Source organism: Perca fluviatilis, chromosome 24 (assembly GCF_010015445.1).
Source record: "Perca fluviatilis chromosome 24, GENO_Pfluv_1.0, whole genome shotgun sequence".
Taxonomy (NCBI): domain Eukaryota; kingdom Metazoa; phylum Chordata; class Actinopteri; order Perciformes; family Percidae; genus Perca; species Perca fluviatilis.
Genome location: NC_053135.1, coordinates 12,945,071 through 12,960,400, shown reverse-complemented (window position 1 = coordinate 12,960,400; position 15,330 = coordinate 12,945,071). Strand labels below are relative to the sequence as shown.

At 39.0% G+C, this 15,330-nt stretch overlaps 3 protein-coding genes across 3 annotated transcripts; 2 read left to right on the top strand and 1 right to left on the bottom strand.

Moving 5' to 3' along the window:
- Nucleotides 1-837: 837 nt before the first annotated feature.
- On the top strand, nt 838-6,295 carry LOC120554795 (NF-kappa-B inhibitor zeta-like). The gene is made up of 8 exons (XM_039793818.1): nt 838-858; nt 1,849-1,975; nt 2,435-2,523; nt 2,938-3,266; nt 3,520-3,625; nt 3,725-3,871; nt 5,656-5,685; nt 6,290-6,295. Exons 2-8 carry the CDS (start codon nt 1,882-1,884, stop codon nt 6,293-6,295), a joined length of 801 nt encoding a protein of 266 aa, XP_039649752.1. The 5' UTR covers nt 838-858; nt 1,849-1,881.
- On the top strand, nt 6,186-8,980 carry LOC120554312 (NF-kappa-B inhibitor zeta-like). Its single transcript, XM_039793135.1, has 4 exons — nt 6,186-6,459; nt 6,940-7,050; nt 7,142-7,309; nt 8,090-8,980. Exons 1-4 carry the CDS (start codon nt 6,343-6,345, stop codon nt 8,126-8,128), a joined length of 435 nt encoding a protein of 144 aa, XP_039649069.1. The 5' UTR covers nt 6,186-6,342; the 3' UTR covers nt 8,129-8,980.
- A 60-nt stretch (nt 8,981-9,040) lies between these two features.
- On the bottom strand, nt 9,041-13,839 carry jagn1b (jagunal homolog 1b). The gene is made up of 4 exons (XM_039793134.1): nt 13,691-13,839; nt 12,502-12,599; nt 9,806-9,878; nt 9,041-9,714 (listed from the first exon to the last, which is right to left on the bottom strand). The coding sequence occupies exons 2-4, from the start codon at nt 12,588-12,590 to the stop codon at nt 9,325-9,327; spliced, it is 552 nt and encodes a 183-aa protein (XP_039649068.1). The 5' UTR covers nt 12,591-12,599; nt 13,691-13,839; the 3' UTR covers nt 9,041-9,324.
- Nucleotides 13,840-15,330: the final 1,491 nt, after the last annotated feature.

Genomic DNA, 15,330 nt, shown 5'->3' with positions numbered 1-15,330 from the left:
AGCAAACATCGCTTAAGAGCAACTTTTGTATTTCAAAGGAAACTTATAAGAACAAATGCTAAATATCACTGCATCACAACCAGAGGAGTTAATTTATGGAACAGCTGCAGTGAAGAGATGAAATCATGTACAACAATGAGCAATTTTAAGAGACTTTTTAAAATGAATATATTGAATGGATATGAAAAGGACTCGAGGTGTTAGTATTGCATACTGACTGTATGGTCTGGCAGATTACCGCACACAACAACATAAACGGAACTTTGCAGGAGCTCCGATTCCTGCAAATCTATTTGTCTGTTCAGTGTCTCGCTTCCTCCGCTGTCACGATGACCACCATCACACACTCAAACAAGCATTCACTGCATTTGGACCAAAGCCAAGTACAGCACAGCCTGCCTTTCTTTTGGGGGGGAAATCCCAACACATAGCTGCTGTTAACAGGGGAGTGGTTTGTGCCAACAACAAATGCAAGATGCAAATTCAATACCTGCACTTCCACTTTTTGAGACACTGAGGCTTCATCCTGCAGATGTTCCGATGGCTGCAAAAACTGCTTGACCTGACAGTCCTTTACAGGTGTGTACAACTATTGATTGATTTATTCCCCCCCACAACCTTACTTCCATCTACATCTTATAACTTATTCCCTGTTATATATTGTTCCTAATGTATATTTTTTTCTTTTCTTGTTTGTTAAGCAATTCTAATTCTATTATGTTTACATTCTTGTCTTTTCATAGTCATAGTTAATATTTAATAATAAGCTATTGCACTGTTTAGTCCCTGCACTGTTCTCTTTTGCACTACCACCATTGCACACGGTCTACCATAGCACCTTTAACTCTTTAAATTTCTGTGAGTGATTTTTCTAACTTTAAATTTCTGTGAGTGATTTTTATAACTCTTTAAATTTCTGTGAGTGATGTTTATGTATGTGAGATATATGTGTGTATGTGTGTTTGTTGTGTTATGGTTGTCTAAGCTAGTGGATTTCTCTCGGGATGAATAAAGCATCTATCTATCTATCTATCTATCTATCTATCTATCTATCTATCTATCTATCTATCTATCTATCTATCTAGCTAGCTAGCTAATGTATCTATCTATATATCTATCTATCTATATATCTATCTATCTATCTGTGTATTTGTAAACAAAATTTCACTCATAAATACAAAGATAGTACAGGTTAACACTTAAGAAAATAACTTAAGAAAACAGTTCTTAAGTTTTTAGTCTGCTGCTATATGGATAAGTAACAGAAAATAGTTGTTTAATAACATAAAACTGTTCTTTCTTATATGAGTATTTCACGTTTGCTCTGCTGTTGAGTTACTGATTAACTTATAAAGGCTGTATTGCACAGTTGTTTTGCTTATGAATGCAGCACTTTAAGCTCATTTGCATATTAACTGACCCCCCCAATACCTTGTTTCTAAGTTCGAGTGGTGGACTTCAAACTGACTGGATCTTTTATTCGTCTTTTTATTATGAACAAATTCTTTACTCGTTTTTCCTTAAAAGATTGGAGACCAGTTAGTCTTTAAATCAGCTGGGAATTTAATGGAAACTATCTGCAATTTAAAAAGTGATAAAGTGTAAATTCACCGACTAGGATTAGTTCCAGGTTTCACTTTTTAGTAGTGAAACCTTTCTGTTGAAAATGACATGACACTATTTAGTAACCTGTCAACCAGGAAGTTGAGCAAGGTGTGTGTGGGGGTGTTTTGTTTGGCATTTGCTTTGAATTTCTTGAAGACAGGTGAGTTAGTCATTTTATTATCGCACAGTGTCTTTGACACTTGATGACACTGTGTTGACAGCCACTCTGATGCTACATTTCAGGTGTCTGAAAGAAGTGGAGCGGTGTGTTAATAAATGACCTCCTTAAACATGTTGGATTCAAGAGGGAACGACACCAGGGGAAGCGAGAGTCTGCAAATGTTGACCAACTTCAAACAGAACAATAACGGTCAGTTTTTTTTTTTATGATTATGGTAATTGCATAATACGCTTTGTGAAGTATGAAATTAAAACCACACACATGCTCTGTAATCTTCTTGTTCCTGAACATTTGATTCCACTTGTATTGTTTGCAAGACACAGGGGGAATGAGGAAGTCCACGTACGAATGGTTGTGTGTTGAATTAGCACACTATTGACATTAGGCGAAAACTTCAACACGACTTTAACATAACCAACATTGTGTGCAGGGCAGCCTTTAGTAATTATGGACAGGGGTACAAATGTTTTCAAATTGGGCCCCTCATCCTACCAAAGTACAATTTTGAATGCAGGACTTTTACTACTAATGGAATACTTTTACAGCGTATTGGTATTGAGTTGGTATTTTCACTTTAGTAAAGGATGTGAATACTTCTTCCAATGTATGTATGATGTCCACTCATGATGATTTTTTTCCCCCCCTCAGGCTTTCTTATCACTGATCCCAGGCCACCAGAATACGTACACGCTGTGCACAAGAAGACTGTGAAAGAACTGCTCATGATGAGACGCAAGGTAAGTCACAGAACAGGTATTTCTACAAGCACATGAACATGATAAGACAAGTTTAAGATAAGTTTAAGACTTTACGTTTTATTGTAGAGTTTGGTTTCCCCAGAAAATGCAATCAACTTCATTATTCATGTTTTATCTGTTATATATTATATATAACATTTCTTCATTAATGTTTTTGCCTATTTAGTTTTGTTTATGAGGTGAAACATCTCTAGTACGAGGAAGAAGTTGAGCATTCCTCCACTTCACTGATGTAACAGAAAGCAAAGTACAAGTTCTTAGTATGCAAATCATTTACAGGCTGCGCCAAATGTTGGTTTGTTACAAAAATAGACGGCAAAATACATTCACATGCTTGCATATAAAATTACTCAGGATTTAATAACAGCTTGGAAATTCGTTTTTTGTTTTTAGAAACTGAACTGCTCACAGGACGACAACAACTTGGTGCATACATTTAAATGTACAAAATTCGAAGCTTTTCCCAATGACCTGAGTCCTCACCTGTTGGGCCCTTCAGGATCGGTTAACTCCAATATTACGTATAATGTCCCCCATGCTCCTCCTGAAAATGGTCACATTGCCCCACAAGAACATCTGCAAAATCCGCCTCTGCAGGGACAAGTGGCTCCGACTGCTGAAGTAAAAATGACTTTATTTCACTGGCAAGTACAGCGAGAGGCACAGAGGATTGAAAGAGTTTCTCCTGAGCTGCTGAACATGCAAGATGCGGATGGTGACACGTATGTATTAATGAAGAAAGTCGCCAGCTGAAATAGATGGCTAAAAGTAATGGATAATAATGACATATGACATATTTAGGTCAGTCATTGGTTTAAAAAAAAGAAGAAAAAAAATCACGATTCTAGGGAAAAGATTCGATTCTAAAATCGCCACAAATACGATACACGATACAGACGATTTTTGATTTTTTTTCTCCCACCCACCCCTAGTGGATATACACTGTAATTGTCCATTTTCTTTTCCAATTTCCAGTTGTCTTCACATAGCAGTGGCACAAGGTAGACGGGCTCTGGCTTATGTGCTTGCTACAAAAATGGCTCAATGTGGCTCTCTGGACACGAAGGAACACAATGGGCAGGTACAAACACTTAACAAGGTTGTATGTTCATCTCAATTAATAGTACACATCTAAAAAAATAAAAATAAAACTATAAACCTAACCCAACTTTGCACACAGACAGCTCTTCAGATAGCAGCTGCCACTAACCAGCAGCTCATAGTTCACGATCTGCTGGCACAAGGAGCACAAATCAACACTCGAGACATCTGGGGGCGATCTCCTTTACACGTGTGTGCTGAGAAAGGCCATTTTTCCAGTCTTCAGGTAAGAATGAACTGTAATGCATCAACACAAAGTCATGTGCAAATGTCACTGAATCAACATCAATTTAGCTCCCAATAAAATGTTGCTGAATCATTCATTTTGAATCCCTTGGTGAAGGCTTTCAAGATCCATTCCAGGATTTCAAATGTGTTTAGTTTTATAAATATTTATAACACAATAGGAATACCTCAAATTAAGTTAAATTTTGACAACCCCTAACGTTTGGTTGAATTTTTATTACCTAAAATTAAGATGCCATTAATTCTGGCTAAGCAGAATAAGCACATAAACAACAACATACTCTTTGAGGTTTCTTTGTCATTGGGTAGTATTTTCTTAATTTTTTGAGATATTGCTTAAAGTGTTAGATGCCTATTCAGGAGTTTTTAGGATGTGGGTTTGAACCATAGACTGTAGGTTTGTAGGTTTGCTGCTTACATTCATAGTTCAGGGGAATGTGGATTAAGGTTTTTGATGACATTTTTAATACATCCATGGTGAACTGCCGCTTTGAAGCCTTGAGTTTGGCGATACGGGCGTTGCCATCTTGGGTTTTTGCATCCAGATGTGATGATTTTTGACGAGAGGGTGGAGCTGAGGAGGATGACGTGGCACAGCCAGTGTAGTTTATGTTTGAAATGGCGCTACGCTAAACTAAATGCTTAAGGGGTAAGTTGCCTATTTTTATGCTAGTCATACAGTGGAGATTTACTGGCGTTTTATTTTTATTTTGTTTCTGTCAATGTTGCACCCTGATGTTGTCAGACACTTAGAACAATAATCTGAGCATACAGTATCAGTGGCTAAACAAGCACTTTTAGTGGACGTAAATTCAAGGTACCCAATTGCTCATTAATGTTACATTGCTGCTTATTTCGCCAATGCAGACTGAAGCTGTCTTGTTTAATACTGGACCAATATCAACAAATGTTGTTCCCATTAGAAACAAAAACATGGGAAAATAGGGTCCTGGTAGAAAAATACCTAAGTTACGAAAATGATACTGACATGTACATTGACTGACATTGACATGGGATTCAAACCTGGAATCCAATCTTTCGACCAATGATCGAGATGGACCAGAGTATCAGACCAGTTCTTCAAGGCCAGTGCATTAAAAATGCTTAATCAATGTGCTAATGTTAGCCAGTAGGGCTAATTTTCAACTCCTAATTACCTAGAATGCATGTCTTTATGGTGGGAGGAAACTGAAGACCCATGTAAACACATGGAGAACATGCAAACGCCACACAGAAAGGCCCTGCGAGGAGCCTGGTCCAGACCAGAGATCTGACTTTGCCATGTCGACTTGCTGTGAGGCAGCATTGCTAACCACTGAGCCATCTTGCAGAGCTGTTCCTGACATGCTACATTGTAACTGTATATTAGGGATTTTAAGACACCAAGAATGTTGTTAGTTTACCAATGTTTCTTTGACCTTTGACTCATCACGTGACGAGGGAAAAGAAAATCTTGGCCTTTAACCCATAGCTTTGCTCTATCTTTTATAACTCTGTGCGCTCAACAAATTAGGATGGCAATACCTTTTTTTTTTTTGTCTACACACACACCTATGTATGACATTTGTAATAACAATTTATTCAAGGTTGTTCTTTGTATTGCTTGCTCTTGGGGGGAATTGTGGGGTCTCTGGAGCTACTCTATCTGGGAAGTGTCCTGAGATATAATTAATTATTAATAATTAATTAATTAATATAATTGTCGAATTGTAATGCATTTTTCTAAACTATCTTGATATCTTTCATACACACTTATTTCCGCAGAGCATCTGGAGGACCCTTATGGGGAGTGGAGCCAATATATGTTTAATTTTTTTTTTTTTTTTAGCTGTTTTTTTTTTTTTCTTTCCTTATGTTTGTTGGTTTTTTTAAAAGGCCGGGGGGGGGCCTTTGGGGGGTTATACTGTATCTGAAGTCTCTTTCCCGAAATTCAGCCTTGGTGCAGAATTACAGCCACTAGAGCCAGTCCCACAATGAGCTTTCCTTAGTATGTGCCATTTCTGTGTCTGTAGCTATTGAGGAGGAGATAGATGCCACTTTGCTCGTTTGAAAGCCATGATGTCTCTCTCTCTCTCATGGGTGGGCCAAATTCTCTGGGTGGGCAAAGCAGAGAAAGGGGAGGTAACCTTGCTCCTTATGACCTCATAAGGAGAAGATTACAGATCGGCCCATCTGAGCTTTCATTTTCTCAAAGGCAGAGCAGGATACCCAGGGCTCGGTTTACACCTATCACCATTTCTAGCCACTGGGGGACCATAGGCAGGCTGGGGGAACGCATATTAATGTTAAAAAACCTCATAAAGTGACATTTTCATGTAATGGGACCTTTAAAACCTGGTATTTATGAAGCTTATGTAAAGTGTCTTTGTGATGAAATATTACTGTTCTCTGTCTTGAGGTTTAACGCCGCTACATGCAGCAGTCTTGTCTCACAACGCTGTTGTTAAAGACATGAGGAGTCTGGACAAGATTTGTTCATTTATGGAAAAGGAGCTGGAGCAGAGGACACAGAAGTATGTTGAGTGTATTAAGACTATGCTGCTCATGGGTGCCTCCTGTGGGACAAAGGTAACTATTAAAACTACTGGAGAGAATTTGACTTTGGTCCATATAAACACTTCACTGCTTGTGTTTCCTTTATTTTGTGATTTGGTGAAATACATTTCCAGTTGTCCTTGCTCAAGGGTACTGAAACATATAGCAGTGACAGTTTGTCCTACACATGCTTACGGAAGAGGATTAGGACCACATGTGAAAACATGTATTTGAGTTCTGAGTTTAGAACGAGTCAGAATTCTGAGAAAAAGTCAGAATTCTGAGAAAAGAGTCAGACTCTTCTCAGAATTCTGACGTCAAGCTCAGAACTTTTTCTCAGAAAATCTTTTTCACGTGTTGCCCTAATACTCTACCGTATACGCACACATGTTAAAAGTCCCACCTGCTTTTTTTAGGATTAAAAAGCCATTTGGTCCAGCGATAAATGTTCACTTTTTTAAGAACCAACTTTGAGAAAATGACTTTGTTTTTGTTTGTTTTTCATTTCTGCAGGATCTAAAAAGTGGAAGGACATGTCTTCACATGGCTTCTGAGGAGGCAAATGTGGAGCTGTTGAACATTTTCCTTGACCAGCCATCTTCACTGTATGTTGTAAATGTTAAGGTAAGTTGGTGTGTTGTAATGAAATTAAATGTAAAACAAAATGTGTGCAACTGTGTGTAACAATGTGCAATTCTGTGTCCGTACGTTCCAGACATTCAGTGGAAACACAGCCCTGCACATTGCCAGCGCTTTGCAAAATCATAAAACTCAAGTAGAAGCAGTGAAGCTGCTGATGAGAAAAGGCGCAGACCCGGGGAGCAGGAACTTTGAAAATGACCTGCCATCTCAAATGGCGCCTGAAGGACCCGTTGGTTTAAAGGTAGGGTGTATGCATGGGCGTAGGAAGCACTGAAAAAGTGTGTGTGGGGTGGGGGGGGGGCAATTTGATGGGGTTGTTTTTGAACAGAGTAGAAGTAGTCTCGCATTGCCAGACCTTCCTCCACAGTGCTGCGGAGGAGGGTCTGGCTAGTATACACAGCATTACGTGATGGGAGAAAAAGTGCCATACGGAGCAACGGCGACTCTGCAAAATAGCCTCGGGAAGGAACTTGTTTTGGTGGAACGTGTACGTTCAAAAGTAGTTTTAGTCGTGCAACAGAAAACTCAGATTGGACAGATAGTCTAGCTAGCTGTCTGGATTTACCCTGCAGAGATCTGAGGAGCAGTTAATCATAGTCCTCGGAAAACCACCGGAATTTAGAATGCCAACCCAAATGAAGCCCAAGGTAACGGATATCCAGCCTAAATCAGTGAAATCCAGCTGAATTTCCATTGGCAACGGATCAATCCCGGAAGTGGAACGTCGTGTATATAGACTAAAGTAGAAGTAGTCGTAGATGTCATTTCCTAGTGCCGTTCAACAGGTGGTTTGATACTTTAATATGGCTAAAAAGTATGGTTACATTTTGCCCAGAGGAAGTGGTTGGCAAAAGATCACATATTTGAAGATATTAAAGAGTGAGGCATTTGAAAACATACTCTAATGAGAAATTTTGTAACACAATAAGATATAAAAAAGAATATTCGGACCAATCTTCTATTTTATCTTTTACTGTTCTGTTTTGATAGAATGAGTGATGATTTCTTTCGTTTGTTTTAGGTGCGGCAGATCCTGAAAGGGAAACATTTTCATGCTTAAGTGAAGCTCAAAATCACTGTCAGTCAGACAGTCCAATCTATCATATTTATTTGCCAAACAAGGCAGATATTAGTTGTTTCAGTGAAACATGCCAAATGGTTCATTACTATGTAATGCCCACAGAGAAATAAAGATATGTTTTCTATTTTTTAGTTTATTAACCTTTATTGCTTTAGGCATGAAGCCAATACTTTTAAGAGTGCCATACAATGAGCAAGCGTGCTCTTTAAATCTGTATGTGTTGTGTTTTGGATAATGATTTGGGATAATTGATGACAAGTTGTTCCATAATTATGGAGGATTTAATCATGGGTTTTCTTTATTAGAATGTAAGAATATTATGCTTCATATCATTGTATTTGGAAATGCATGAACAGTTAACATGTAGATCTTTTTCTTTAAAGCATTCTATTTTGGTGTCTATAAATAGAGTCAGGTGTTTGTATACAAATGTATATGCATTTTTTCAAAGGCTTAATATTGTAGTTTGTGTAGAAAATGTACACATAGACCACACTACTGTAAATTTTATTGCGTGATGTTTTATCATGAATTTTCAACCTGAAATAGTCAGAGGATATTTTAATAGTCCATATTTTGTGTGCATTTTGAAAATGTGTAGTTCATTTAATTTAGAAATTTTATGCAACATGTCATATTTTGAAGTAATCTACATCAAGTTAAATTAATGTAGATAGATTACATGAAACATTTAACATATATTGTGATGACACTTGTTTTTCTTTAACAATGTATACTTTCCTACATGTGTAAATGTTTGTTTTAATCTGAATGGTCACAATACAATAACAATGTCCCTGCTGGAGATCAATAAAGGTTTATCTCACCTTATTTTAAATGTGTAGGTTTATTTCAAGATCTATATATCATCTTTCAAAAACAACAAACATCTGTAAACATGTACAGTTTATTATTTTAAATGCCAGGAGGATTGATGTACTGAGTGATGGCAGCAGTCACAAGCAATCCAGGGAATGATTTTTCTGCCAACAATTGAACAATGACGTTATTACTGTCAAATATAAATATAGAAAACGATGATGAAGGACCACAATAGTTTTGAGAGTCTCTTCTCTTGGTCTTGGCTGGCTTAATCCACCAGTTCTGTGTCTGGTTTCCAAACGCCTCAGCTCCGAGATCCTCTTGTCCACACGGGCTCAGCGCTAAACATGCTCTCATTTCTTTTTCTTCTCCTGTGTGCTGGTGAACCACTGGTCGAGCAGCTTCTTGCTATAGTAGATCTGCCAGCCGTGCACCTGCACAGCGATGACGATCACCAGGTACATAACCGTCACGGCAGAGAAGCCAAAGATGAATCGGTAGGCTTTGCCGTGCCGATACAGCTGCTGTGCCACGGGGAACATTTCCATGCTGCCATAGATCAGCGGGGCCACACAGAAGAGGCCGGCACTGATCATGGAGATGACCAAGTAGCTGATGTTGTTGCGGGGCAACGCCAAGAAGCTGAAGACAGAGGGAATTATGCTCAGGAGGTAAGGGTACTCCCATTGGTACGGAGCGGCAACAACCTTGTGCGACACCAGGCTCAGCTGGCTGACTGTCACCTAAGAAAATATTGACAACACAAGAGTCACAACGAGCTCAAAATACTCGTTTTAGTTTTAAATAAAAAAACATTTTTAAGTTTGCTATTACCTGAGCTGCCATTAGCACCCAAATCAGCACATGAACAATGTTGAGTTTACGGATTTCAGACTTCAGGGCAACGCTGTGCAAATGAGACAGATGGGTACAGTCACACACAAAACAAGTCGTTTTAAGAGTTAATTGAACTCATCAGTGCATTGATGATAAATCCTCTGGATCAAATTCTAACAGATTTTTTTTAAAGGTGCCCTGCCATACAAAACCGTTTTTACTTGCATTTTTTGAAATATGTTAGGTCCATATGTGTTATGTTATGTTGTGAATGTGAAAATGAACTGCTACCTCCTCTGTCAGCTCTAGCCACTGAAAAGAAATAAGCGGAGAAATCAGGCCAATTACAAAAGCTGGTCAGTCTGACATCATGTTGCCTGAGCTCATTACTATTTATTAGCTTGCCCAGTTGGGCTGGGTAAAGGATTCTGACAGCCAGGCTCTCATTGGCTAGCTGTTAGCCAATCAGATTCAAACAGCTTAGCTTGTTGAATATTAATGAGAACTGGCAGAAATCGAGCTGCAGGCTTTCTATACCACGCTAGAATGGCTTGAAACAAGGTAACCAAGGCATTTTTTCTAGGGCTGTGCTCGATTGAAGAAAATCTTAGTCGACTAACACTCATTCAATTGTATCGACTAATTGATTAGTTGATTTAATCGACAGATCTGTAAATCTGAGTTTCTCCACAAAGAGTCACACAAAAGCACCACTTTAATTCTTGTGTTTACCAGAGATGTGCTCGTACGTTTCTTGGAAATAAGTCCTTCAGCATGAAAAAAAGAATCAAAGATGACTAATCGACTAAAGAAATCTAAGTTGACTAAGACCAAAACGACCGATTAGTCAACTAAACGACTAAGAGGGAGCAGCCCTAATTTTTTCCACAAAAAATGTTACAGAGTCCATGGTAGAACTTCAGACATTACCACAAAGTAATGAAATACGTGTGGCAGGGCACCTTTAAGTAATATCTTATTTTAGTACTTTAATTACAATTTTTAGTAGTAGTTAGTTTAAGTACAACAGGCAAACGGAGCAATGAAACAGCACATTCTTTCAGCACTTTGGCTCGTGAATATAATGTTAAGCACTTGTCTGGATGGTTTACACTCAAGAGCTAATTAGTAAAACTCTTGAATTGGAACTTAAACTTAAAGGTGCAACATGTAATACATTTACTGTATTTGATCACACAATGTGTCATCAGATATTAAGGAAACATGCTGAGTTGAAGATGTTTTCTAACAACAATGCTAAATGCAGTATTTCCTTGAAATTTCCGTTCCGTGACAGAATGTCTGTTTGTGTTTTGGCCTGCGTGTTGATATCAACTGCCTATTTTGACAGCTGGGCCGGGTTGCCAGATATACCTGTAAAACGAAAACCCAGCACGCTTCAGATTCATTCTACCTGCACTAAAAATAAAAAAATAAAAACTTGCAATCTTTCTATGGCTGCATAACCACAGTAAATACAATATTAGAGATGCATTTAAAAGATGGAGACAGCTTAGAGCTTTAAAAGGACACAGAGTTGACTAATGACCTCCTAAACAGGTTTGCGTTGAATTTCATCACTTATATCAAGGCTAACGTAGGGATAGTCATTTCAACATTCATGTGCTGGCCATAAATTACATAGAGTGCTCGTGTTAGTTACTCGCAACATTTTTTTTGACACAGCCGGTGAAGGGAATCTGACTGGTGCTAACGCCGCCATGCTAATACACGCTAACTGCTAACGTAGGATCCATGACATATGCCAGAAACCGCAAGTTTGACTTCCTCGTAATGGAAACAAAACAGCCCGTAGTCTGAGTTGTTAGATTGGGACACAGTGTTCTCTACAGGTCGCTTTGCAATGTTTGTACTGTTGTTATGTTATATTATTGTGGCTAACGTTACCATCGACAGCTTCAAGGTTATCATATGTTGGACAGTAAGATGATTCCCACTTTCTTACAAACTGTCATGCAACCATAATGTGTAATGTACTGACTTATGCGTGATAGACAAGCTGTATAACGTACTGGAAGTAGTAGTACCAACAATCACCCACCTGCCAAAACTATTCCCCCGCTTCTGTTCAGCGGGCGTAGCCGACATACAGTGACTGTGCCCTGGGCACAAAGCCTTTTTAGCGCCCGCTGTTGTTACGGTTAGTCAATAAAAGGTGACTATCAGCCGGGTACAGAGCTCCGCGAGAGCACGGGCTTTTATAACCGTTGTTTTCTCCGGAAATATAAAGCCAGACCGTCATGGCGGCTGTTCAGAATACGATCTCATATTGTACTAAAATAGTTCACTGAAACATGTTTCTGAAAACATTTTAAGTGAGAAATAGGCCGTGCAGTTGCTGAATCTGTCTTCATTTCAGCTCAACAAAGGTCAGTTTAAAAGATTTTCGTCAGATTTTGAGAGACTCTAGTCACCTCATTCCGCTCCCCATTTCCGGGTGAGTCCCGACTGCCCTGCCGGCGACCGAACATGTCAGGTCGGCCAAAATGAACGCCGACAGCCCCCCAGACTGACGACGGCACGGGACACAACGAACAGATTTGAGTCACTGACCTCGCCAGACTGTCTAACGGGCGATAATCGGCTAAGTGTGTCCCGGCTATAAGAGGTAGTTAGGATCCATAGACCTCTGACAGATAACACTCAGTTACTTAAATGGTTAAAGAACCGACCTCATCTGGTAGTGGGCGGCAACCCGCTCCCGGTGCTGAAAGTCACTACCATCTGTGCCTGCTGCCCTCGGACCTGCTCGAGAAGCCATAACGGATACCTGGAAGCGAAACATAACACGTTTAAACATCATTTCTTCATCGGCAAATTATAAAGTCAGTAAGAAAACTATATCAGAGAATGAGGTGGTTCAGTAAATTCAAACAATACGATGGGTGTCTCAATGAAACAGGGATGAAGAAGAATATGCTGTTAACGTTACTGTGTAGCTCGCATAGCAGGTATTTGTTGTTGTCGGAATAATTTATAATAACGAACAGGGCTGGGTATCGTCAATGATTTTTCCAAATCGATTTGATTGCGATTCACAAAGTCCCAAACCGATTTTATTCCCATTTCAATATCTATTAGGTTAGGAACATTTCAGTTATAATAAAAAATAATAAAAGTAGCTTGAATATGAAAGAGAATTTACAATTGTACATTGTTCCCTCTAACCTGCTGCATTCTTAAAAGTATCAATGTTTACATTAAGAACTGACCCCGAAGCAGTTACATTAATGTAATTTTTATTTAACATGAACACACAATAAAGTGCAGCTCTACAGTCAGTGAGTATTGAGTGATATTTCATTCATATACACATTGAGGTGACAGAGGGACCCCTTTGAAAATGCCCATGCCAGTTTTTCCCTCACCAAAATGTAGCCCAACTTTGGAGGTTTATTTAATCCCCTTGTAACTTGGTTTTGAAAATGCCATACAAATAAAGTTATTATGTGACACAGACAAACAGAGAGACATACAAAGATCGATTCTTGGATTTTAGGAATCGATTTGGGATCATTAAAATGAAAATAGATTTAAATCGGAAAATAGATTTTTTTTTAAACCCAATCCTTATAACCACCACACACAACACATTAACAGCCTACAACTAGCTTCACAGCTGCAGCAATACTGTGACTTGAATGTTAAGTTACGTTAAGCAGATGACTTTCCACTCAGTCCAAAATGTATTAGCAAAAGCTTCATTTCACTTCAGGCGCCATCATAAATGTTGGCAGGTTAGGTTAAATGGTTTGTTAGCGAAGTAACGTCAATGTTAGCTTAAGAAATATGGGAAGCTAAGTTGCCAAACTGTTACGTAACGTTAGTCGAAACATATGCGAGATTCGTCATAGCACTTACTTTTTATTTGCTGTTGTTCATTAAAAGTATTAAACCATAAATGTGCTGGTTGAAACTGGCAGACCTGCGCTAGCTGAGCTGAGATGCATAAACCAATACCATAAACAGGAGGCGAACATTTTCTTCCCAGAATGGCGAAGGAATGTCCCGCCCTACTCTGCCTTACCCTACCTCTGATTGGCTTACCCTGACATTCGTACCCTAACCCTAACCAATTACACTTCTTTTAACGAAATCTAACCAATCCAACCAACGAAGGCAATGAGTACTAGCCAATCAGAGGAAGTGTAAGGCGGGTCATGCCTTCACCATCCTAGGAAACGCAAATTTGACATAAATATGACGTCTCAAACTCTGATTAGCCAGACTGTTCTTCGTGTGTTTTGGCGTATTGCAATACCACATTTAGTTGCATACCTCCATCTACCGTATCAGACTATGTAGCACAGGATCTAGTTTACATTACCCTGCAAAAATAGAATACAACAAAATAAAACAGAAAAACAAAAACAAAAACAATTATATTTTCATATATATTTTTCATGCAACCAGCACATGGAATGAGTTGCATGAGTTGCAGAACATTTCCTCTCACATTGTCAGACATCTGTCTATCTCCACAGCGCTGTGGAGTATGGTGTGTTTTCATTCCATTAAACCAATCACAGTAGTCTTGGGTGGTGCTAAGTTCCGGACGCAGTAATGGTGCCTCTGCAAAATAGTCTTGGTTAACTTACTGGACAATTTGATACTTCATAATTGTGCAGTGCAGTTCCTTTTTTTCAGTGTAGCATTGAAAAAGTTAAAATCCCATGTAGACAGTATTACATACTCAAGTACTGTATTTGAGTAGAATTTTGAGAATTAAAAGAATCGGAATCAGAAAAGGATTTATTTCCAAGTAAGTAACACTTACAACAAATTTACCTTGGTGTATGGTGCATACATTCAATTCAATTCAATTTTATTTATAGTATCAATTCATAACAAGAGTTATCTCAAGACACTTTACAGATAGAGTAGGTCTAGACCACACTCTATAATTTACAAAGACCCAACAATTCCAGTAATTCCCCCAAGAGCAAACATTCAGTGCGACAGTGGCGAGGAAAAACTTCCTCTCAGGAAGAAACCTGGGACAGACCCAGGCTCTTGGTAGGCGGTGTCTGACGATTCCGGTTGGGGGTGTGATGAACAGTGGCAATAATAGTCACAATAAAGATAATGGATCAGTGACTGGAAATAGTAGTTGTAGTAGTTCATGGCATAGCAGGGCACTGCAGGGTGTCACAGGATGTAGCAGGGTACCTAACATAAACATATTAATAGGAAATAAACAACGTTAAAAAGCGTGTCCGTGCAAAGTGTCCAGGTTTTAGTTCCGGGAAATCTGGTCACCCTAGGAAACATGCTAAGTTGAAATACTATCTTTTCTGACAACAATGCTAAAGCCAGTATTTTCTCCTTTGAAATTTCCGTCAAAGCCTGTGTGTTATTATCAACTGCCCATTTTGAAAGCCCGGCCGGGTTGCCAGACATACCTGTAAAAACGCAAACCTAGCGCGCTACAGCCATGGAAGCAGCAAACAAACTAACAGGATCAACTGAGATAGGTTCTACCCAACCTCTAGAACCTTGGC

Coding starts and splice junctions, on each gene's coding strand:
- jagn1b (XM_039793134.1), bottom strand. CDS start 12,590: ATGGCTTCTCGAGCAGGTCCGAGGGCAGCAGGCACAGATGGTAGTGAC. Junction 9,879..12,501: donor GCCGCCCACTACCAGATGAG/GTCGGTTCTTTA, acceptor TCATTTGCACAG/CGTTGCCCTGAAGTCTGAAA. Junction 9,715..9,805: donor GGGTGCTAATGGCAGCTCAG/GTAATAGCAAAC, acceptor ATATTTTCTTAG/GTGACAGTCAGCCAGCTGAG.
- LOC120554795 (XM_039793818.1), top strand. CDS start 1,882: ATGACCTCCTTAAACATGTTGGATTCAAGAGGGAACGACACCAGGGGA. Junction 3,267..3,519: donor CAAGATGCGGATGGTGACAC/GTATGTATTAAT, acceptor TCCAATTTCCAG/TTGTCTTCACATAGCAGTGG. Junction 3,626..3,724: donor CGAAGGAACACAATGGGCAG/GTACAAACACTT, acceptor CTTTGCACACAG/ACAGCTCTTCAGATAGCAGC.
- LOC120554312 (XM_039793135.1), top strand. CDS start 6,343: ATGAGGAGTCTGGACAAGATTTGTTCATTTATGGAAAAGGAGCTGGAG. Junction 6,460..6,939: donor GTGCCTCCTGTGGGACAAAG/GTAACTATTAAA, acceptor TCATTTCTGCAG/GATCTAAAAAGTGGAAGGAC. Junction 7,310..8,089: donor AAGGACCCGTTGGTTTAAAG/GTAGGGTGTATG, acceptor CGTTTGTTTTAG/GTGCGGCAGATCCTGAAAGG.